The 23473-nt window shown below is 58.7% G+C and overlaps 1 protein-coding gene across 1 annotated transcript in view; it reads right to left on the bottom strand.

Annotated features, from left to right (window-relative positions):
• Positions 1 to 171: 171 nt before the first annotated feature.
• The window catches only part of LOC126648046 (transcription activator BRG1-like), a 39710-nt gene continuing 16408 nt past the window's right edge, over positions 172 to 23473 (bottom strand). Inside the window, 17 exon segments of the mRNA XM_050330710.1 lie at positions 172 to 441; positions 859 to 1077; positions 3989 to 4066; positions 7730 to 7957; positions 11268 to 11431; positions 12412 to 12578; positions 12713 to 12759; positions 13666 to 13752; positions 14219 to 14326; positions 15104 to 15217; positions 16028 to 16270; positions 17263 to 17373; positions 18231 to 18297; positions 18394 to 18557; positions 20505 to 20655; positions 21405 to 21526; positions 22685 to 22742. Coding sequence (XP_050186667.1) covers positions 187 to 441; positions 859 to 1077; positions 3989 to 4066; positions 7730 to 7957; positions 11268 to 11431; positions 12412 to 12578; positions 12713 to 12759; positions 13666 to 13752; positions 14219 to 14326; positions 15104 to 15217; positions 16028 to 16270; positions 17263 to 17373; positions 18231 to 18297; positions 18394 to 18557; positions 20505 to 20655; positions 21405 to 21526; positions 22685 to 22742 — 2383 coding nt within the window. The 3' untranslated portion in view covers positions 172 to 186.

The following is a 23473-nucleotide window of genomic DNA, read 5'->3' as shown; positions in this document are numbered from 1 at the left end:
CGATCTCTGGGAACCCCGGGATCCTCACCTGTCCTTGTACTTGATGATTTCTGAACCCCTGGGATCTCTGGGATCCCCCAGGATCTCTGGGAATATCCAGGATCCTCACCTGTCCTTGTACTTGATGATTTCTGAACCCCTGGGATCTCTGGGATCCCCCAGGATCTCTGGGAATATCCAGGATCCTCACCTGTCCTTGTACTTGATGACGGCGTCCACGATCTTCCTCATCTTGCGGGTCAGGGGGGGCGGGTTCGGGGACAGCTTCTCTGCCGGGGGTCTCCCCCTCTTCTTCTGCTTCCGGCTCTCCTCGTCCTTGTCCCGGCCCCGCGCCCCGGGGGGCGGCCCGGGGGGTCCCTCCGGCTCCCGCTTCCGCTTCCGAGAGGATTTCTTCTGCCTCACCTCCTCCTCGATCTCCTCCAGCGTCCCCTCCTCGATGGCCTGGGGGGTACAGGGGGATTTGGGAGATTTTGGGGGTCAGGGGTACCTTCAGCCACTGTTTCTCGGTGAGGGAGTCGCTGTAATGGGGATTTTGGGGGGATTTTGGGTGATTTTGGGACCAGGGGTACCTTCAGCCACTGTTTCTCGGTGAGGGAGTCGCTGTAATGGGGATTTGGGGGGGATTTGGGGGGATTTTGAGGGATTTTGGGTGGATTTTGGGTGATTTTGGGGTCAGGGGTACCTTCAGCCACTGTTTCTCGGTGAGGGAGTCGCTGTAATGGGGATTTTGGGTGGATTTTGGGGGATTTTGGGATCAGGGGTACCTTCAGCCACTGTTTCTCGGTGAGGGAGTCGCTGTAATGGGGATTTGGGGGGATTTTGGGGGGATTTTGGGGTATTTTGGGGGACCAGGGGTACCTTCAGCCACTGTTTCTCGGTGAGGGAGTCGCTGTAATCGACCTCCTTGCGGTGCCGGGAGCCGCGGCCGAACATCTTCTCCTCCTCCTCCTCGCAGGTGAGCCGCTCCACCTCGGCGTCGTCCTTGAGGATCCACGAGGGCAGCTCGTCCTCCTCCATCAGCCGCGGCTTCCGCTTGGGATTGCGGGCCTCTTCCCGCCGCCGGTCCAGGTCCATCCGCTGGGAATGGGGGGAAAAATCGGGAATGGGATCAGGAATGGGATCACAGAGATCCCAGAGATCCCAGGGCATTGGGATTGCGGGCCTCTTCCCGCCGCCGGTCCAGGTCCATCCGCTGGAATGAGAGAGTGGGATTGGGAATGGGATCAGCAATGGGATCCCAGAGATCCCAGAGATCCCAGGGAATTGGGGCCTCTTCCCGCCGCCGGTCCAGGTCCATCCGCTGGGAATGAGGGGAAAAATTGGGAATGGGATCAGGAATGGGATCACAGAGATCCCAGAGATCCCAGGGCATTGGGATTGCGGGCCTCTTCCCGCCGCCGGTCCAGATCCATGCGCTGGAATGAGAGAGTGGGATTGGGAATTGGATCCCAGGGATCCCAGGAATTGGGGTTTGGGGCCTCTTCCCGCCGCCGGTCCAGATCCATCCGCTGGGATGGGGGGAAAACCGGGAATGGGATCAGCAATGGGATCCCAGAGCATTGGGATTGCGGGCCTCTTCCCGCCGCCGGTCCAGGTCCATGCGCTGGGAATGAGGGAATAGGGTCAGGAATGGGATCAGCAATGGGATCCCAGAGCATTGGGATTGCGGGCCTCTTCCCGCCGCCGGTCCAGGTCCATGCGCTGGGAATGGGGGAAAAATTGGGAATGGGATCAGGGATGGGATCACAGAGATCCCAGGAATTGGGGCCTCTTCCCGCCGCCGGTCCAGATCCATCCGCTGGAATGGGGGAAAAACAATGGGATCAGGAATGGGATCAGGGATGGGATCCCAGAGATCCCAGAGATCCCAGGGCATTGGGATTGCGGGCCTCTTCCCGCCGCCGGTCCAGATCCATGCGCTGGGAATGGGAGAGTGGGATTGGGAATGGGATCCCAGGGATCCCAGGGCACTGGGATTGGGGGCCTCTTCCCGCCGCCGGTCCTGGTCCATGTGCTGGGAATGGGGGAAAAATCGGGAATGGGATCCCAGGGAATTGGGGTTTGGGGCCTCTTCCCGCCGCCGGTCCAGGTCCATCTGCCGGGAATGGGATCAGGGATGGGGTCAGGGAGGGGGTCAGGGATGGGATCAGGGATGGGATCAGGGATGGATTCAGGGATGGGATCAGGGATGGATTCAGGGATGGGATCAGGGATGGATTCAGGGATGGGATTCAGGAATGGGATCTGGGATGGGATCAGGGATGGGATCAGGGATGGGATCAGGGATGGGATCAGGGATGGATTCAGGGATGGGATCAGGGATGGGATCAGGGATGGATTCAGGGATGGGATTCAGGAATGGGATCTGGGATGGGATCAGGGATGGGATCAGGGATGGATTCAGGGATGGGATTCAGGAATGGGATCTGGGATGGGATCAGGGATGGGATCAGGGATGGGATCAGGGATGGATTCAGGGATGGGATCAGGAATGGGATCAGGGATGGATTCAGGAATGGGATCAGGAATGGGATCAGGGATGGGATCCCAGGGCATTGGGATCAGGGATGGGATCAGGGATGGGATCAGGGATGGATTCAGGGATGGGATCAGGGATGGGATCAGGGATGGATTCAGGGATGGGATCAGGGATGGATTCAGGGATGGGATTCAGGAATGGGATCTGGGATGGGATCAGGGATGGGATCAGGGATGGGATCAGGGATGGATTCAGGGATGGGATCAGGAATGGGATCAGGGATGGATTCAGGAATGGGATCAGGAATGGGATCAGGGATGGGATCCCAGGGCATTGGGATCAGGGATGGGATCAGGGATGGGATCAGGGATGGATTCAGGGATGGGATCAGGGATGGGATCAGGGATGGGGTCAGGGATGGGATTCAGGAATGGGATCAGGGATGGGATCAGGGATGGGATCAGGGATGGGGTGGATTTGGGAGCCAAAGGAACCCCGCTGGGAGCTGCAGGAGTTTGGGGAACGGGGGGAATTCCGGGAGCTCCAGACCCGGCCAAGGCCTGGGAATGGGGGGGGAATTCGGGAATTGGGGGTTCCGGGAGCCCCCCGGGGTCTCCTCCAGGTGCTCCCCCTCCCCCCAGCTCCCATCCCGGGCATTCCAGGCACAGACATTCCCTGTGAGAACAGGGAGAGACCCCCCGGGCCCTCCCTCTCCCTCCTCCTCCTCCTCCTCCTCACAGACCCCTCGAACCCCCCTCCTGCTCTTCCTCACCCTCTTCTTCCCCCCAGAACCCCCATCCCTTCCCTCCTCCCCAGGAATTCTTCCTCTTCCTCTCCTCCTCCTCCTCCGCTCTTCCTCCCCCTCCTCTTCCTCCTCCTGCTCTTTATTCTCCTTCTTCTTCCTCCTCCTGCTGCTCTTTTCCTCCTCTCTTCCTTCCTCCTTTTCCTCCTCCCCCCCTCTTCCTCCTCCTGCTCTTTGTCCTCCTCTTTTTCTTCCCCTCTTCCTCCTCCTGCTCTTCCTCCTGCTGTTTATCCTCCTTCTTCTTCCTCTTTCTTTTCCTCCTTCTCCTCCTCCTGCTCTTTATCCTCCTCCTCTTCCTCCTGCCCTTCCTCCTCCTCCTTTTCCTCCTGCTGCTCTTCCTCCTCCTGCTCTTTATCCTCCTTTTCTTCCTCCTCTTCCTTTTCCTCCTCCTGCCCTTCCTCCTCCTGCTCTCTTCCTCCTTTTCCTCCTCTCTTCCTTCCTCCCTCTTTCACTCCTCCCCCTCTCTTCCTCCTCCTGCTCTTTATCCTCATCCTTTTTCTTCCTCCTCTTCCTCCTGCTGCTCTTCCTCCTCCTCCTCCTCCTGCTCTTTATCCCCCTCCTCCTTTTCTTCCTCCTCTTCCTCCTCTCTTCCTCCTTTTCCTCCTCTCTTCCTTCCTCCCTCTTTTCCTCCTCCCCCTCTTCCTCCTCCTCTTTTTCTTCCTCCTCCTGCTCTTCCCCCTCCTTTTCCTCCCCTCCCTCCCCCTCACCATGAACAGGTCGAACTCCTCCTCGTGCCGGGCGATCATTTGGTTCACGGTTTCGTCGTCGGGCACCTCGTCCTCCTCCTGGAAGAGCCAAATCCCGGGATTTGGGGATTTCAGGGTTTGAGGCTCCGCCCGCGGCTCCCCCGGGAATTCCCCACCCCGGAATGGGGCGAATTCCGGGCGTTTTGGGGCCGCTGCCCTGGGGGCTCCTTCGCCTCCTCGGGGGGGGGGCCCTGCCAGGGCCTTTTGGGGAGTTTTCCCCCATTTTTGGTGCTTTCAGGGCGCTTTCCTTTATTTTGGGGAGTTTTCCCCCTGTTTTGGGTGCTTTCCCCATTTTGGGGTGTTTTCCCCCGTTTTTGGGTGCTCTCAGGGTGTTTTTCCCATTTTGGGGAGTTTTCCCCCATTTTTGGGTGCTTTCAGGGAGCTTTCCCCATTTTGGGGCAATTTTCCCATTTTTGGGTGCTTTCAGGGAGCTTTCCCCATTTTGGGGCAATTTTCCCATTTTTGGGTGCTTTCAGGGAGATTTCCCCATTTTGGGGCATTTTCCCCAGTTTTGGGTGCTCTCAGGGCACTTTCCCCATTTTGGGGCATTTTCCCCTATTTTTGGTTGCTTTCAGGGCACTTTCCCCATTTTGGGGCGTTTTCCCCCATTTTTAGGCAGTTTCACAGGGATTTGCCCATTTTGGGGTGTTTCATTGTGTTTTCTCTCATTTTCGGGTGTTTTCAGGGTGTTTTCCCCGTTTTGGGGACTTTTCACTTGTTTTTGTGCATTTTCCCCATTTTGGGGTGTTTTTGTGTGATCTCCCTCGGTTTTGGGTGGTTTCGGAACATTTTGCCCAGTCTGGGCTGTTTTCTCTCATTTTTGGGTGGTTTCCCCAATTTGGGCTGTTCTCACTCATTTTTGGGTGGTTTTGGAGCATTTTGCCCAGTTTGGGCTGTTTTCTCTCATTTTTGGGTGGTTTTGGAGTGTTTTGCCCAGTCTGGGCTGTTCTCACTCATTTTTGGGTGTTTTCCCCATTTTGGGCTGGTTTACTGTGGTTTTTTTGCTCCTTTTCGGGTGATTTTGGTGCGTTTTGTCCCGTCTGGGCCGGTTTGGGGGTGTTTCTCCTCCTTTTTGGGGTGGGTTCAGGGTGTTTTGGGGGTTTTTAGTGTGTTTTGCTCATTTTTTTTGGTGCTTCAGCGCTGCTTTTTGCTCATTTTCTGACGTTTTCAGCTCGTTCTGGGGCATTTTTAGCGGTTTTTTGGGCCCTTCAGGGCTGTTTCCCCTCATCTTGGGGTGGTTTCATCTCCCTTTTGCCCTGTTTTCACTCCGGTTTTCCCATTTTTTTTGTGCCTTCAGGCTGGTTTGGGTTTTTTTTTCCTCATTTTTGGCAGTTTTTGGCCCATTTTTACTCATTTTGGGCTGTTTTGGGGCCGTCTCAGTTCACTTTGGCTGTTTCAGGCCGTTTTAACCTAATTTTTGGCTGCTTTCGGCTCATTATTTGCTGTTTCCAGGCTGGTTTCACCTCACTTTTGGCACTTGCAGGCGGGTTTGACTCATTTTTGTCCGCTCTCAGGCCATTTTTACCCGATTTTTGCCCGTTTCTCTGCTCTTTTATCCCCTTTTGCTTATTTCCAGGCGGGTTTGTTCTCATTTTTTTGCACTTTCTGGCTGGTTTTAGCCCATTCTGGCCATTTCAGGGCCGTTTTTAACTCATTTTTGGGCTGTTCCTGTGCCACTTTTATCCTCCTTTTCCTATTTCTGGGGCAAATTCTTTTTCATTTCTGGCTGTTTTTCCTCACTTTGGGCCATCCTCTCCTTTTTTTGGCCATTTTTCCTCCTCTTTGGCTGTTTCTGGGGCCGTTTTTCCTCCTTTTTCCTCACTTTTCTCCCCCTTTGGCCGCTCTGGGGCCGCTCTCTCCTCATTCCTGGCCACTCCTCTCTCTCTTTGGGGCCGTTTCTCTCTCTTTGGGGCCGTTCCTCTCTCTCTTTGGGGCCGTTTTTCTCTCTCTTTGGGGCCATTTCTCTCTCTTTGGGGCCGTTCCTCTCTCTTTGGGGCCGTTCCTCTCCCTCTTTCTCCCCCTCTGGTCATTTCTGGGGCCGTTTCTCCCCATTCCTGCCCATCTCTTTCTCTCTCTCCCTGTTTGGACCCTGTCCCTGTCCATCTGTCCCTCTAGGCCCTGCCTGTGTCCGTCTGTCCCTCTGGGGCCGTTCCTGTCCGTCTGTCCCTCCAGGCCCTGCCTGTGTCCGTCTGTCCCCCTGGGCCCCGTCCCTGCCTGTCTGTCCCTTTGGGGTCATTCCTGTGTCCATCTGTCCCTCCTGTCCCTGTCTGTCTGTCTGTCCCCCTGTGCCTGTCCCTGTCTGTCTGTCCCTGTCCCTGTCCCTCTGTCTGTCCCCTGTGCCTGTGCGGCCCCGGCGGGAGCATTGAGTGTGCGGTGGAGACTGAAGGGCCTGTCCCTGTCCCTGTCTGTCTGTCTGTCCCTGTCCCTGGTGTCCATCTGTCTGTCTGTCCCTGTCTGTCTGTCCATCTGTCTGTCTGTCCCCTGTCTGTCTGTCTGTCTGTCCCCTGTGCCTGTCCGGCAGCCCCGGCGGGAGCATTGAGTGTGCGGTGGAGACTGAAGGGCCCCGCTCACCTTCAGCGGTGCCTCCTCCTGTGTCCCTCTGTCTGTCTGTCCCTGCCCCTGTCCCCTGTGCCTGTCCCTGTCTGTCTGTCTGTCCCTGTCCCCCTGTCTGTCCCCCTGTCTGTCCCTGTCCCTGTCTGTCCCCTGTGCCTGTGCCGCCCCGGCGGGAGCATTGAGTGTGCGGTGGAGACTGAAGGGCCCCGCTCACCTTCAGCGGTGCTTCCTCCTGTGTCCATCTGTCTGTCCATCTGTCCCTGTCCCTGTCCCTGTCTGTCTGTCCCTGTCCCTCTGTCTGTCCCTGTCCCTCTGTCTGTCCATCCCCTGTGCCTGCGCGGCCCCGGCGGGAGCATTGAGTGTGCGGTGGAGACTGAAGGGCCCCGCTCACCTTCAGCGGTGCCTCCTCCTGTGTCCATCTGTCTGTCTGTCCCTGTCCCTCTGTCTGTCCCCCTGTCTGTCTGTCCCTGTCTGTCCCCTGTGCCTGCGCCGCCCCGGCGGGAGCATTGAGTGTGCGGTGGAGACTGAAGGGCCCCGCTCACCTTCAGCGGTGCCTCCTCCTGTGTCCATCTGTCTGTCTGTCTGTCCATCTGTCCCTGTCCCTGTCCCTGTCTGTCTGTCCCTGTCCCTCTGTCTGTCCCTGTCCCTCTGTCTGTCCATCCCCTGTGCCTGCGCGGCCCCGGCGGGAGCATTGAGTGTGCGGTGGAGACTGAAGGGCCCCGCTCACCTTCAGCGGTGCTTCCTCGGGGTCAGCGCCCAGGCACAGGGAGGGGGCAGCGTGGGGGAAGCCGCCGCTGCCCGCGCTCTGTCTGCTCTGTGGATAAACACAGGGATTCAGTCTCCAGGGCCGTCAATCCCCCGCCTTGTCCCGACGCTGCTCCTCCTCCCGACACACTCCTCCTCCTCCTCCTCCTCCTCCTCCTCCTCCTCCTCCTCCTCCTCCTCCTCCTCCGCACATGCTCCTCCTCCTCCTGCTGCCTCTGGGGCTGGGTTTGGGTCTGGGTCTGCTTTGGGGCTTGGGGTTTTTCCTTTTTTTTATTTTAATTTTTTTTTTTTGTCGTGGTGGTGGCTCCTGACCCCGCAGTTCCCTCGGGAACCTTCGCCTGCCCCCCCCATCCCCCTCCCAAATCCCCCAGAGCCCTCCCTGACCTCGTCCTGCTCCTCGTGCTCCAGGATGGCCTGCAGGAAGGCGCGGCGCTCGTGGCTCGAGGACTTCTGGTCGAACATGCCCGCCTGGATCACCTTCTGGTCCACGTTGAGCTTGTACTTGGCGGCCGCCAGGATCTTCTCCTCCACGCTGTTGACGGTGCAGAGGCGCAGCACCCGCACCTCGTTCTGCTGCCCGATGCGGTGCGCGCGGTCCTGGGCCTGCAGGTCCTGGGGGACCCGAAACACAGGGGTTTGTACTCAAAAACCACGGGTTTGTACTCAAAAACCACGGGTTTGTCCCCAAAAACCACGGGTTTGTCCCCAAAAACCACCGGGGAGCTCAGTCCTGGGCCTGCAGGTCCTGGGGGGACCCGAAACACAGGGGTTTGTACTCAAAAACCACGGGTTTGTACTCAAAAACCACGGGTTTGTCCCCAAAAACCACGGGTTTGTCCCCAAAAACCACGGGGGAGCTCAGTCCTGGGCCTGCAGGTCCTGGGGGAACCCGAAACACAGGGGTTTGTACTCAAAACACACGGGTTTGTACTCAAAACACAGGGGTTTGTACTCAAAAACCACCGGGGGAGCTCAGTCCTGGGCCTGCAGGTCCTGGGGGAACCCAAAACACACGGGTTTGTACTCAAAATGTATGGGTTTGTCCCCAAAAACCACGGGTTTGTACTCAAAACCCCTCAGGGATCCCAAAGGATAACGGGGATCCCGTAACGGGACCGTGCAGGTGCGCGTGGTCCTGGGCCTGCAGGTCCTGGGGGACGTGAAACACAGGGGTTTGTACTCAAAACACAGGGGTTTGTACTCAAAAACCACGGGTTTGTCCCCAAAACCCTGAGGGAGCGCGGTCCTGGGCCTGCAGGTCCTGGGGGAACCCAAAACACACGGGTTTGTACTCAAAATGTATGGGTTTGTACTCAAAAACCACGGGGGAGCTCAGTCCTGGGCCTGCAGGTCCTGGGGAACCCAAAACACACGGGTTTGTACTCAAAACACACGGGTTTGTACTCAAAAACCACGGGTTTGTACTCAAAAACCACGGGTTTGTACTCAAAAACCACGGGGGAGCTCAGTCCTGGGCCTGCAGGTCCTGGGGGAACCCGAAACACAGGGGTTTGTACTCAAAACACGGGGGAGCTCAGTCCTGGGCCTGCAGGTCCTGGGGGACCCGAAACACAGGGGTTTGTACTCAAAACACAGGGGTTTGTACTCAAAAACCACGGGTTTGTACTCAAAAACCACGGGTTTGTACTCAAAACACTCGTTTGTCCCCAAAACACACGGGTTTGTCCCCAAAACACACGGGTTTGTCCCAAAAAACCACGGGTTTGTCCCCAAAACCCTGAGGGAGCGCGGTCCTGGGCCTGCAGGTCCTGGGGGGACCCGAAACACAGGGGTTTGTACCCAAAAACCATGGGGGAGCTCAGTCCTGGGCCTGCAGGTCCTGGGGGAACCCAAAACACACGGGTTTGTACTCAAAACACAGGGGTTTGTACTCAAAAACCACGGGTTTGTACTCAAAACACACTGGTTTGTCCCCAAAACACACGGGTTTGTACTCAAAAACCACGGGTTTGTCCCCAAAACACACGGGTTTGTACTCAAAAACCACTCATCTGTCCCCAAAACCCTGAGGGAGCTCGGTCCTGGGCCTGCAGGTCCTGAGGGAACCTGAAACACACGGGTTTGTACTCAAAAACCACGGGTTTGTACTCAAAAACCACGGGTTTGTCCCCAAAACACACGGGTTTGTACCCAAAAACCACGGGATTCTAAAGGATACGGGATCCCATAACAGGACCGTGCAGGTGTGTCCGCCAAAGCCTGCGGGTCTGGGGACTCAAAAACCACGGGTTTGTCCCCAAAAACCATGGGTTTGTCCCCAAACCCCTCAGGGAATCCCAAAGGATAACGGGGATCCCATAACGGGACCGTGCAGGTCCTGGGGCAGGAGGGGCAGCCTGGGGGCCCCAAAACACGTGGGTTTGTTCCCAAAATGCTGGGTTTACCCTAAAAACCCACAGGGGAGACGTGGGATGAGCCCTGAGGGAGCTCAGGGATGAGGAGGATCCCAGAATGGGATCACCAGACCCTGTGTTAACCTAAGGGTCCTAAAAACCCTGGGTTTGTCCCCAAATCCCACAGGGGAGGCGTGGGATGAGCCCTGAGGGACTCAGGAGGATCCCAAAGGATAACAGGGATTCAGCAATGGGATCACCAGACTCATACAGGGCCTGGGTTAACCTAAGGGTCCTAAAAACCCTGGGTTTGTCCCCAAATCCCACAGGGGAGGTGTGGGATGAGCCCTCAGGGACGATGAGGATCCCATAATGGGATCACCAGGACCTGCAGGCCCCACGGGAAGGGGCAAATATCGGAGGAGGGGTCCCAAAAAGCCTCGGTTTGCCCCCAAAAAAGCCCCATGAGAGATGCGGGGCCCACCCCCAGGGAGCTCGGGGGTCCCAAAAACGCCGTTTTTACCCCCAAAAGCCCCCGGGGGGGTCACACAGGACGTGCCCCCCCCCCAGGGGGGATTCCAGAGCTGCTCCTTCCGGGAGATCCCGGCCCCATTCCCGGGATTTGGGGGGCGGGGCCAGGGGGACGACGGAATTCCAACATCGGCCCCAAATTTGGGACCAGCGGGATCGGGGCCCTTGGGTTGGGATGGCTGGGTGGTTTTGGGGTCAGTTGGTGGTTTTGGGGTCAGATGGTGGTTTTGGGGTTGATTGGTTGGTTTTTTGGGGTTGATTGGTTGGATTTTGGGTCAGTTGGTAGGTTTGGGGTTGATTGGTTGGATTTTGGGTCAGTTGGTGGTTTTTGGGGTGGGTTGGTTGTATTTGGGGTCGGTTGGTGGGTTTGGGGTTGATTGGTTGGATTTTGGGTCAGTTGGTGTTTTTGGGGTTGGTTGGTTGGGTTTTGGGTCAGTTGGTGGTTTTTTGGGGTTGATTGGTTGGATTTGGGGTCGGTTGGTGTTTTTTTGGGATGGGTTGGTTGTTTTGGGGTCGATTTCTGGGTTGGTTTTTTTTATGTCAGGGGGTTATTTTTTGGGTCAGAGGGTTGGTTTTTGGTTGGTTTTTATGCCAGTCAGTTGGTTCCCAGGTCAGTTTTTGGGGTCAGAGAGCCATTTTTGGGGTCAGTTTTTGGGTTGGTGGGTCAGTTTTGGGGTCAGAGGGCAGGTTTTTGGGTCAGTTTTGGGGTTTCCAGGTCATTTTTGGGGTCAGAGAGCAGGTTTTGGGTCAGTTTTGTTTCCAGGTCATTTTTGGGGTCAGAGGGTGGGTTTCTGGGTCAGTTTTGGGGTTTCCAGGTCAGTTTTTGGGTCAGTTTTTGGGTTTCCAGGTCATTTCCAGGTCAGTTTTTGGGTTTCCGGGTCAGTTTTGGGTCAGAGAGCCATTTTCTGGGTCAGTTTTTGGGTTTCCAGGTCATTTTTGGGTCAGTTTTTGGGTCAGAGAGCAGGTTTTTGGGTCAGTTTTTGGGTTTCTGGGTAGTTTCCAGGTCAGTTTTGGGGGCAGGGCCCCCGGGCAGGTACCTGGTGGGGGTTCCAGTCGCTGTCGAAGATGATGACGGTGTCGGCCGACTGCAGGTTGAGCCCCAGCCCCCCGGCCCGGGTGCTGAGCAGGAAGATGAAATACTCGGAGCCCGGCTCGTTGAACGTCTTGAGCAGCATCCCCCGGTCCTCCGCCTTGGTGGTGCCTGCAGGGGGGGGACAGCGGGTCACGGGGGCTGGGGGGCCTGGGGGCTCAAGCCCCGACCTGGGGGCTCCAAACACCGGCCTGGGGGCTTCAAGCCCGGCCTGGGAGGCTCAAACCCCGGCCTGGGGCTCAAACCTCGGCCTGGGGGCTCAAACCCGGCCTGGGGCTCAAGCCCGGCCTGGGGGCTCAGAGCGGCCTGGAGGGCTCAAACCCGGCCTGGGGGCTTTGGGGGGCCTGGGGCTCAAACACTCGGCCTGGGGAGGCTCAAACCTCGGCCTGGGGCTCAAGCCCCCGGCCTGGGGCTCAAACCTCGGCCTGGGGGCTCTGGGCCTCGGCCTGGGGGCTCAAACCTCGGCCTGGGGGCTCAAACCCCGGCCTGGGGGCTTGGGGGGGAACTTTGGGGCTCAAACCCCGGCCTGGGGAGCTCAGGGAACCCTCTGGGGCTCAAACCCCGGCCTGGGGGGCTTGGGGGCCCCGGCCTGGGGCTCAAACCGCAGCCTGGGGAGCTTGAGGGGAACTGGGGCTCAAACCTCGGCCTGGGGCTCAAACACCGGCCTGGGGCTTGGGGGACCTGGGCTCAAACCAGCCTGGGGGCTGGAGAACTTCGGCCCAGGGTTTAAACCCTGGGGGGAACTTTGGGGTCCCAGGGGTTTAAACCCTGGCCTGGGGGCTCAGGGGGGAATTTTTGGGGTCCCAGGGGGTTGAACCTTGATGCCCACTTTGATATCTTGGTATCCACCTTGATATCTTGGTATCTACCTCAATATCTCGATATCTACCTCAAATCTCTACCTCAAATCCAGGAATCCCCACCCCAAATCCAGGAATCCCCGTCCCAAATCCAGGAATCCCCACCCCAAATCCAGGGACATTCCCCTTAAATCCAGGGAAACCCCTCCCAAATCCAGGAATCCCCACCCCAAATCCAGGAATCCCCCCCAACCCCGAGGAAAGCCCCCCAGGGCTCCCCACCCCACCCACCGTCCAGCCTGAGGTATTTGAAGCCCCGGTAGGCGAAATAATCCTCCATGATGGTCATGAGCGAGGTCATCTGGCAGAAGAGCAGCACTTTGTGGTTGGTGGCCCGGAGCTTGGGCAGGATCCGGTCCAGGAGCTCGAACTTGCCGGAGGCGCGGTACAAATCCAGCCTGGGGTGGGGGAAAATCGGGGTGAATCGGGGGGAAAACGGGATTTGGGGATTGTTTGAGGGGGAATCCACGGGGTCCTGGGGTTGGGGAATTCACCCTTTTACCCCCCCTATCCCCCTGGATCCCCCACTCACCCCTGCACGATCCCGCCCGTGAACCCCAAGTGCTCCGAGAAGGATTCCTGGAGTTTGGGAAGAGAGAGGGGTCAGGAACCGGCCTGGCCCTAAAAACTGCCCTAAAACACGGCCCTAAAGGGTTTGGTCCATCCCCAGGGGGTTCAGCCCCTCTGGGTTGGTTTTAGCCCCAGTTTGTCTCATGTTGGGTTTATCCCTCGCTGGGGTCACCCCCTCCACTCGGGGTCCATCCCCTGTTTGGATTTATCCTCATTTCTGGTTTATCCCAGGCTGGGCTCATCCCCTCTGGGTTTATCCCTGCTCTGGTCTATCCCAGGTTGGTTGATCCCCATTTTAGTCTATCCCACATTCATTTATCCCTGTTCTGGTCCATCCCAGATTGGTTGATCCCTGTTCTGGTCTATCCCAGGTTGTTTTATCCCCGTTCTGGTCCATCCCAGGTTGTTTTATCCCTGTTCTGGTCCATCCCAGGTTGGTTTATCCCCATTTTAGTCTATCCCACATTCATTTATCCCTGTTCTGGTCTATCCCAGGTTGTTTTATCCCTGTTCTGGTCCATTCCAGGTTGGTTTATCCCCATTTTAGTCTATCCCAGGTTGGTTGATCCCTGTTTTGGTCCATCCCAGGTGGGTTTATCCCCATTTTAGTCTATCCCACATTCATCTATCCCTGTTTTAGTCTATCCCAGGTTGGTTTATCCCTGTTTTAGTCTATCCCACATTCATTTATCCCCGTTCTGGTCTATCCCAGGTTGGTTGATCCCTGTTTTAGTCTATCCCACATTCATTTATCCCTGTTCTGGTCCATCCCAGGTGGGTTTATCCCCATTTTAGTCTATCCCAGGTTATTTTATCCCTGTTTTGGTCCATCCCAGGTTATTTTATCCCTGCTCTGGTCTATCCCAGGTTGGTTGATCCCAGTTCTGGCCGACCCCTGTCCCGGGGAGGCCCCACCTCGATGTGCTGGAACATGTAGGGGTGGTTGCAGATCTTCCTCAGCTGCATGATCGTGTTCATCAGGGTCTTGGTGCCGCCTTTGCCCTGCAGGGAGGGGCCCAGGGGGGGTTTAAAAACCCGGGATGGGGGCGGATCTCCCTCCCAGCACTCCCAGGAATCCCCCCAGAGCCGGCCCCAGCTTCTCAGGTCCCCCCGGGGCGGGAGTGGCAGAGCTGGAAAAGAGGGAATTTCCCACCTCCCGCTCTCCCTCCGGACCCAACCGACCCTTCCCCCCTTCCAGGACTTCACTCCCCTCGTGCAGCCCCCGAGGGGCCGCTCAGCCCCCCCGGGATCCACCGGGATGGCCCTCAGGGATCCCCCGGGATCCACCGGGAGGGCCCTCAGGGATCCCCCGGGATCCACCGGGATGGGGGAACCCCAAGCTCAGCCCTCCCCCCCCTTCCTTTGCCTACAAAGCAAGGGGGTTTTGCCCTCCAAAAACGGCCCCAGAGCCGCCCTGGACCCCGGAATTCCCCCCCAGTCCCCAATCCCCAATCCCCAATCCCAGAACCTTCTTGTCCTTCTCGGAGCCGTCGGTGAGCAGAACGCCCTTGGCCTGCATGTGGCGGTACAGGACGCGCTGCAGCGCAGACATGTCGCACTTGATCACGTACTCCACCTGCCAGGAGCCGGGGGGTCACACCAGAGACCCCCAGAGACCCCCAGAGCCCCCTGGGACCCCCAGAGACCCCCTGGGACCCCCAAATCCCCCCAGAGCCCCCGGGCCTGCATGTGGCGGTACAGGGCGCGCTGCAGCTGCAGACATGTCGCACTTGATCACGTGCTCCACCTGCCAGCAGCCAGGGGGTCCCAGAGACCCCAGGGACCCCTCCAAGCCCCCAGCTCCTGGGGACCAGCCTACCCGGCCCAGACTCCATGTGAGGATCCCAGGGCTGGGGAACACTAGGATGGACCCCCAGCCCCTTCCCCACCCCCAAAGGACCCCAAAACACGGACCCCTGCACTCAGAGACAAGCCCCCAGCCCCTGAGGGATCACCCAACCCCCCCCAGCAACCATTCCAGGGGAGGAAACTCCGTGGATGGACCCCCAGGGTGGGGAAGGGCAGGAAGGACCCCCAGGGCGTATCCCAGGGAGGGGGACACTGGGAGGGACCCCCAGGGTGTATCCCAGGGTGGGGAAGGGCAGGAAGGACCCCCAGGGTGGATCCCAGGGTGGGGGACAGCGGGAAGGACCCCCAGGGTGGATCCCAGGGAGGGGACAGCGGGAAGGACCCCCAGGGTGTATCCCAGGGTGGGGGACACCGGGAAGGACCCCCAGGGTGGGGAAGGGCAGGAAGGACCCCCAGGGTGGATCCCAGGGTGGGGGACACTGGGAAGGACCCCCAGGGCGTTATCCCAGGGTGGGGGACACTGGAAGGGACCCCCCCAGGTCACCTTTTCCGGGAGCTGAGCCTCCACCTCCTTCTTGAGGCGGCGCAGCAGGAAGGGGCGCAGCACCTTGTGCAGGCGGCGGATGATCAGGATCGTCTCCTCCTCGTTCAGATCCACCTGCCCAGCGGCAGGAACGTCACCAGAGGGGACCCCAGCGGGGCCCTCCTGGCCCAGAACCACCCCCAGCCCCCGATTCCCAGCGGGATCGACCCCAACAGCGGCCCCGGAGCGGGAGGGGATCGGCACCAGGAAAAGGGATCGGCACCAGGAGAGGGGATCGGCACCAGGAGAGGGGATTGGCACCAGGAAAGGGGATCGGCACCAGGAAAAGGGATTGTCCCAAGGAAAGGGGATTGGTACCAGGAAAAGGGATTGGCACCAGGAAAGGGATTGGCACCAGGAAAAGGGATTGGCACCAGGAGAGGGGACACAGCCCCTAAAGGTGGCACTGAGCCACATCCCACAGCTCCAGGGCCACTTCCAATCCATCCAGACCACGTCCCACAGCTCCAGGGCCACCTCCAACTGCTCCAGGGCCACATCCCACAGCTCCAGGGCCACTTCAAGCCCCTCCAAAGCCATTAATGGTGACACCAAGCCACATCCCACAGCTCCAGGGCCACTTCCAACCCATCCAGGGCCAATTCCAGCCCCTCCAGGGCCAATTCCAGCCCCTCCAGGTTCAATTCCAGCCCCTCCAGGTTCAATTCCAGCCCCTCCAGGGCCAATTCCAGCCCCTCCAGCGGCTCCTCCAACCCCTCCAGGGTCAATTCCAGCCCCTCCAGTGCCAATTCCAGCCCCTCCAGCAGCTCCTCCAGCCCCTCCAGGGTCAATTCCAGCCCATCCAGCGGCTCCTCCAGCCCCTCCAGGTTCAATTCCATCCCCTCCAGTGCCAATTCCAGCCCCCCCGGCCCCCCCAGGCCGCACCTTCTCCCCGGTCATGGCGAAGGGCGCGTTGAACCACTGCTCGAAGGTGCTGCAGCTCTTGAAGATGGTGGGCAGCAGGAAGTTGAGCAGGGCCCAGAGCTCGGGCAGCTTGTTCTGCAGCGGCGTCCCCGTCAGCAGCAGCCGCCGCGGGGCCACGTAGTGCGTGTTGAGCACCTGGGTCAGCTTGCAGTGGTGGTTCTTCATGCGGTGCCCCTCGTCCACGATCATGTACTTCCAGCGGATCTGCGGGATGGGACGGGAATGCTGGGGCTGGGGGGGGTGGCAGGGGGAGAGCCCCGGCCCCAGGGGGAGAGCCCCGGCCCCAGGGGGACAGCCCCGACCCCAGGGAGAGAGCCCCGACCCCAGGGAGAGCCCCGACCCCAGGGAGGCCGACCCCAGGGGGAGAGCCCCGACCCCCAGGGGGAGAGCCCCGACCCCCAGGGGGAGAGCCCCGACCCCCAGGGGGAGAGCCCCGACCCCAGGGGGAGAGCCCCGACCCCAGGGAGAGCCCCGACCCCAGGGGAGGCCCGACCCCAGGAGGCCCGACCCCCAGGGGAGAGCCTCGGCCCCAGGGAGGCCCCGACCCCGGGGGGAGAGTCCCGACCCCAGGGGGAGAGCCCCGACCCCAGGGGGGGATCCCACAGCTGGGGGGTCCCGAAATGTCCTGCAGATCCTATGGGAGACCCCTGAGCTGGGGGATCCCGAAATGTCCCACAAATCCTCTGGGAGATCCCTCAGCTGGGGAATCCCAAAATGTCCCACAGATCCTCTGGGACAGCTCTGAGCTTGGGGGATCCTGAAATGTCCCACAGATCCTCCAGGAGAGCTCTGAGCTTGGGGATCCTGAAATGTCCTACAGATCCTCCGGGAGACCCCTGAGCTGGGAGATCCCTGAGTTGGGGAGTCCCAAAATGTCCCGCAGATCCTCTGGGACAGCTCTGAGCTTGGGGATCCCAAAACATCCCACAAATCATCCAGGAGATCCCTGAGCTGGGGGATCCCGAAATGTCCCACAGATCCTCCGGGAGGTGTCCCTGAGATCCCTGAGTTGGGAGATCTGGATACACCTGGATCATCCCACAAATCCTCCAGGAGATCCCTGAGCTGGGGGATCCCCAAACATCCCACAGATCCTCTGGGAGCTCCCTGAGCTGGGAGATCCCTGAGCTGGGAGATCCCTGAGCTGGGAGATCCCCAAACGTCCCCCAGACCCTCTGGGAGGCCCCAGGGCTGACCTTGGCCAGGATGTGCTTGTCCTTGATGATGTACTCGTAGGTGGTGAGCAGCACGTTGAACTTCCCGCTCCGCAGCTGCGGCACGAAGGCGCGGCGCGCCGCCGGAGAGCCCTGGGAACGGGGCGGAATTCCAGCCGGGAATGCTGCCCCACGGGCTGGGGGGCTCCAGGGAGAGCAGGGAATGACCAAGGGAGGGGTTTTGGGGGGTTTTGGGGTTGGGATATTGAGGGTTTGGCGCCGGGAAGAGCCCTGGGAACGGGGCGGAATTCCAGCTGGGAATGCTGCCCCGCGGGCTGGGGGGCTCCAGGGAGAGCAGGGAACGACCAAGGGAGGGGGTTTGAGGGGTTTTGGGGTTGGGATGTCGAGGGGTTGGAGCCAGGAAGAACCCTGGGAATGGGACAGAATTCCAGCTGGGAATGCTGCCCCGCAGGTTGGGGGGCTCCCAGGAGAGCGGGGAATGGCCAAGAGAGGGGGTTGGGGAGTTTGGAGGTTTGGGGGGTTTTGGGGGGTTTTGGGGTTGGGATGTCGAGGGTTTGGTGCTGCTGGAGAGCCCTGGGAACGGGGTGGAATTCCAGCTGGGAATGCTGCCCCGCGGGCTGGGGGGCTCCCAGGAGAGCGGGGAATGGCCAAGGGAAGGGGTTTGGGGGTTTTTGGGGGGGTTTTGGGGTTGGGATGTTGAGGGTTTGGCGCCAGGAAGAGCCCTGGGAACGGGGCGAAATTCCAGCTGGGAATGCTGCCCCACGGGCTGGGGGGTTCCCAGGAGAGCGGGGAACGGCCAAGGGAGGGGGCTTGGGGGGTTTGGTGGGTTTTGGGGGTGTTTTGGGGTCGGGATGTCGAGGGTTCGGAGCTGGGAAGAGCCGCAGTCGCCTCGGGATAAACCCAGGATAACGGGAGGAGGGGAGGGGAGGAAGAAAGGGAAAGAAAGGACGGGGGTTTCCCGGGAAACCCCAAGGGGAGAACTCACTCACCTTGTAGGAGACCTTGACCACGGAGGGAGCCCACTTGTCGAACTCGTAGGCCCAGTTGGACAAAGTCCTGCGGGAGGAAGGGCGGGAATGCGGGAACAGGGTGGGGTTTGGGGGTTTTTGGGGGGTTTTTGGGGGGTTTCCAGGGGGCCGTTCCCGCACTCACGAGAGCGGGACGATGATGAGGAAGGGGCCGTTGATCCGCTTGTGCTCCATGAGGTACGTGATGAGGGCGATGGTCTGGATGGTCTTGCCCAGGCCCATCTCGTCCGCCAGGATCCCGTTGAGGTTGTTGTTGTAGAGGGACACGAGCCACTCCAGGCCCTTGATCTGCGGGATCGGCACCAGGGTCGGGGTCGGATCAGGGAATGGGATGGGCTTGGTTTCAGCTCCAGCTCCAGCTCCTGGTCCCGCTCCCGCTCCAGCTCATTATTCCCGTTATTCCACACCAGTTCTGGCTCATTATCCCCATGATCCCATCCCAGCTCCAAGCTGCTTATTTTTATCCCATCCCAATTCCTCATCCCCTTTATCCCATCCCAATTCCTCATTCCCTTTATCCCATCCCAATTCCTCATGCCCCTTATCCCATCCCAATTCCTCATTCCCCTCCTCCCATCCCAATTCCTCATCCCCCTTATCCCATCCCAATTCCTCATCCCCTTTATCCCATCCCAATTCCTCATTCCCTTTATCCCATCCCAATTCCTTGTCCCCACCATCCCACCTCAGCTCCAAGCTCCTGATCCCCCTTATCCCATCCCAACTCCTCATCCCCCTTATCCCATCCCAACTCCTCATCCCCCTTATCCCAATTCCTCATCCCCTTTATCCCAATTCCTCATCCCCTTTATCCCAATTCCTCATCCCCCTTATCCCATCCCAACTCCTCATCCCCCTTATCCCATCCCAATTCCTCCTCCCCACCATCCCATCTTAGCTCCAAGCTCCTGATCCTCCTTATCCCATCCCAATTCCTCATTCCCCTCCTCCCATCCCAATTCCTCATGCCCCTTATCCCATCCCAACTCCTCATCCCCCTTATCCCATCCCAATTCCTCATCCCCCTTATCCCATCCCAATTTCTTATCCCCCTTATCCCACCCCAATTCCCCATCCCCCTTATCCCAATTCCTCATCCCCCTTATCCCAATTCCTCATCCCTCTTATCCCATCCCAATTCCTCATCCCCCTTATCCCACCCCAATTCCTCATTCCCTTTATCCCATCCCAATTCCTCATCCCCCTTATCCCATCCCAATTCCTCATCCCCACCATCCCACCTCAGCTCCAAGCTCCTGATCCCCCTTATCCTATCCCAACTCCTCATCCCCCCATCCCAATTCCTCATCCCCCCCATCCCAATTCCTCATCCCCCCCATCCCAATTCCTCATCCCCACCATCCCAATTCCTCATCCCCACCATCCCACCTCAGCTCCAAGTTCCTCATCCCCCTTATCCCAACTCCTCATCCCCCTTATCCCATCCCAACTCCTCATGCCCCCCATCCCAATTCCTCATCCCTCTTATCCCATCCCAACTCCTCATCCCCCCCATCCCAATTCCTCATCCCCCTTATCCCACCCCAATTCCTCATCCCCCTTATCCCATCCCAATTCCTCCTCCCCACCATCCCACCTCAGCTCCAAGCTCCTGATCCCTGCTATCCCATCCCAACTCCTCATCCCCCTTATCCCATCCCAACTCCTCATCCACCTTATCCCACCCCAACTCCTCATCCCCCTTATCCCACCCCAATTCCTCATCCCCTTTATCCCATCCCAACTCCTCATCCCCCTTATCCCATCCCAATTCCTCATCCCCCTTATCCCATCCCAATTTCTCATCCCATCCCAATTCCTCGTCCCCACCATCCCACCTCAGCTCCAAGCTCCTTATCCCCACTATCCCATCCCAACTCCTCATCCCCCTTATCCCAATTCCTCATCCCCCTTATCCCATCCCAATTCCTCATCCCCCTTATCCCATCCCAACTCCTCATCCCCCTTATCCCATCCCAATTCCTCAGCCCCTTATCCCATCCCAATTCCTCATTCCCTTTATCCCATCCCAACTCCTCATGCCCTCCATCCCAACTCCTCATCCCCCCCATCCCAACTCCTCATCCCCCAATCCCAACTCCTCATCCCCCATCCCACCTCACTCCTCCCCTCCTCTCCCTGCCCGGCCCGGCGTTCCCACTGCTCCCCCATTCCCATCCCACCATTCCCAGCATTCCCAGCATTCCCAGCCCCCGATTCCCGGCGTTCCCACACCTGGTACTGCTTGAGGACGCCGTTGACCATGAGGGCCGACTGTTTGTCCACGCGCTCGGTGACGGCGTGGGCCACGGCGTAGTAGGACTGGAGCCCCCGCGCCAGCGCCTGCGACACCCCGTACTCGTCATCCACGTCCTGCTTGGCATTCCTGGGGGAAAAAATGTGGGATATGGGGGGCTCAGGGAGGGACAGACACCCCGTACTCGTCATCCACGTCCTGCTTCGCATTCCTGGGGGGAAAACAGGGCTCAGGGACCGGGAATGGGGGATGAGACACCCCGTACTCGTCATCCACGTCCTGCTTGGCATTCCTGGGGGGAAAAATGTGGGATATGGGGGGCTCAGGGAGGGACAGACACCCCGTACTCGTCATCCACGTCCTGCTTGGCATTCCTGGGGGAAAACACCGGGAATGGGGGGCTCAGGAAAAAGGGAGGTGAGAAAGATGATCCTGGTGAGGGAATTCCTGCTGGGATGACCCTGATGGGGCAATTCCTGTTGGGATGATCCCGGTGAGGGAATTCCTGGTGGGATGACCCCAGTGAGGGAATTCCTGTTGGGATGACCCTGATGGGGCAATTCCTATTGGGATGATCCCAGTGAGGGAATTCCTGCTGGAATGACTCTGATGGGGCAATTCCTGTTGGGATGATCCCAGTGAGGGAATTCCTGGTGGGATGATCCTGATGGGGGAATTCCTGTTGGGATGACCCAGATGGGAGAATTCCTGTTGGGATGACCCCAGTGAGGGAATTCCTGCTGGGATGACCCTGATGAGGTTTTCCCGATGAATTTCAGGGCTGTTTTCGGGAACAGCCGGGAAAAGCCGGGCCGGGAGGGAAAGGGGGCCGGGAATGGGGGGAGCAGGAAAAGCAGGAGAGGGAGGGAAGGGCTCACTCGATGATGTGCCGGGCGTCCACCTCGGACACGTCGTCGCTGTCGGGGTCCGGGATCTTCTTCTTCTCCTCCACCACGGGCAGCGCGGGCTGCGCCGGCTGCGGCTGCTCCTCCTCCTCCTCCTGCGGCACACGGGCCGGGAATGCCGGGAATGCCGGCACACGGGGCCGGGAATGCCGGGAATGCCGGGGGGAATCCACCCCGGGGCCCCTCCCACCCCTCGGATTCCCCCCCTTGGAATGGGGACGGAAACCAGGAGCTCCCAGAGGGAGTTCCCGAAACCCTCGGCACCAGGAGCCCCTTTTGTCCTGCTGCTTTGTTCCACCTTCACATCCCGGTTTGCCCCGTTTTCCACACCTTTCTTCCCAGTTTTTTAATGTTATTCCACTCGCTTTTACCACATTTTACCCTATTTTCTTATCCCCACTTTATCCCACGTTTTGATTCCGTTCTATCCCGTTGCTTCATCCCATTTCTACCCCCACTTCATCCAAACTTTTTAATGCCCTTTTTCCAGCTCTTTCGTTCCACTCCACTTTTATCCCGTTTCATTCTAATGTTTCATCCCACTTTATCCCAGAGCTCAGTTCTGTTTTACCCTACACTTCAATCCCCTTTTACCCCACAATTCAAACCCTTTTTATCCCCCAGCTCAATCCCATCTTACCCCACAGTTCAAACCCTTTTTACCCCACAATACAAACCCTTTTTACCCCACACTTCAATCCCCCTTTACCCCACAGTTCAATCCCTTTTTATCTCACAGTTCAACCCCTTTTTATCCCACACTTCAATCCCCCTTTACCCCACAGTTCAAACCCTTTTTATCCCACAGCTCAATCCCCCTTTACCCCACAATTCAAACTCTTTTTATCTCACATTTCAATCTCCCTTTACCCCACAATTCAAACCCTTTTTATCTCACATTTCAATCTCCCTTTACCCCACACTTCAATCCTTTTTTACCCCACAGCTCAATCCCTTTTTACCCCACAGTTCAAACCCTTTTATCCCACAGTTCAAACCCTTTTCATCCCACAGTTCAAACCCATTTTACCCCACAGCTCAAACCCTTTCCATCCCACACCTCAATCCCATTTTACCCCACTCTATTTTCCCATCTAACGCCCTTTACCCCGCTCCATCCCGTTTTTTTTGAGGTGCCACCCAGCTGTTGCTGAGCTCGGCTCTTTCCTGTCCTTCCCAAGCATTCCCAGCGGGAATGTCCCAGCGGGGCGGGGCAGGACCCCCCTCAGGACCCCCCTCAGGACCCCCCTCACCTCCTCCTCCTCCTCGGAGCCGCTCTCCTCGCTGTCGGAGCGCGGGGCCACCTCGTACCTGCGGGCACAGGAATCCCAGATGGCACTCCCAGCCTCCCAATCCCTCCTGGGGCCAGCATTCCCAGTCCCCTCATTCCCATTCCCATTCCCACTCCCAGTCTCTCATTCCCCCATCTCCAGCACCAGTGTTCCCATCTCTGGCATTCCCAGCCCCCATTCCCTTTCCCATCTCCAGCATTCCCAGGACCCTCGTTCCCATTTCCAGCCCCTCATTCCCTCCTAGCCCCCCATTCCCATTCCCAGCCCCCCACTCCCATCTCCAGCCCCCCACTCCCATCTCCAGCCCCCCATTTCCAACTCCAGCATTCCCAGCCCCCCATCCCCATTCCTGTCCCACATCCCCATTCCAGCCCATCCCCATTCCCAGCCCCCATCCCCATTCCCGTCCCGCATTCCCAGCCCCTATCCCCATTCCCATCCCCATTCCCAGCCCCAGCCCCATCCCCATCCCCATCCCCATTCCCAACCTCCCATCCCATTCCCATCCCTATCCCCATTCCCAGCCCATCCCATTCCCATCCCACATTCCCAGCCCCCTATCCCCATTCCCATCCTATATTCCCATCCCCATGCCCATTCCCATCCCCGTCCCCATTCCCATCCCCATCTCATTCCATCCCCATTCCCAGTCCCCATCCCGTTCCCATCCTATTCCCATTCCCATACCCATACCCATTCCCAGCCTCCATCCCGTTCCCATCCCCCTCCCGTCCCGCATTCGACCCCGTT

This window comes from Myiozetetes cayanensis, unplaced genomic scaffold (assembly GCF_022539395.1).
Source record: "Myiozetetes cayanensis isolate MyiCay16 unplaced genomic scaffold, myiCay2020 scf436, whole genome shotgun sequence".
NCBI lineage: Eukaryota > Metazoa > Chordata > Aves > Passeriformes > Tyrannidae > Myiozetetes > Myiozetetes cayanensis.
This window is presented reverse-complemented; position numbering and strand designations above follow the sequence as displayed.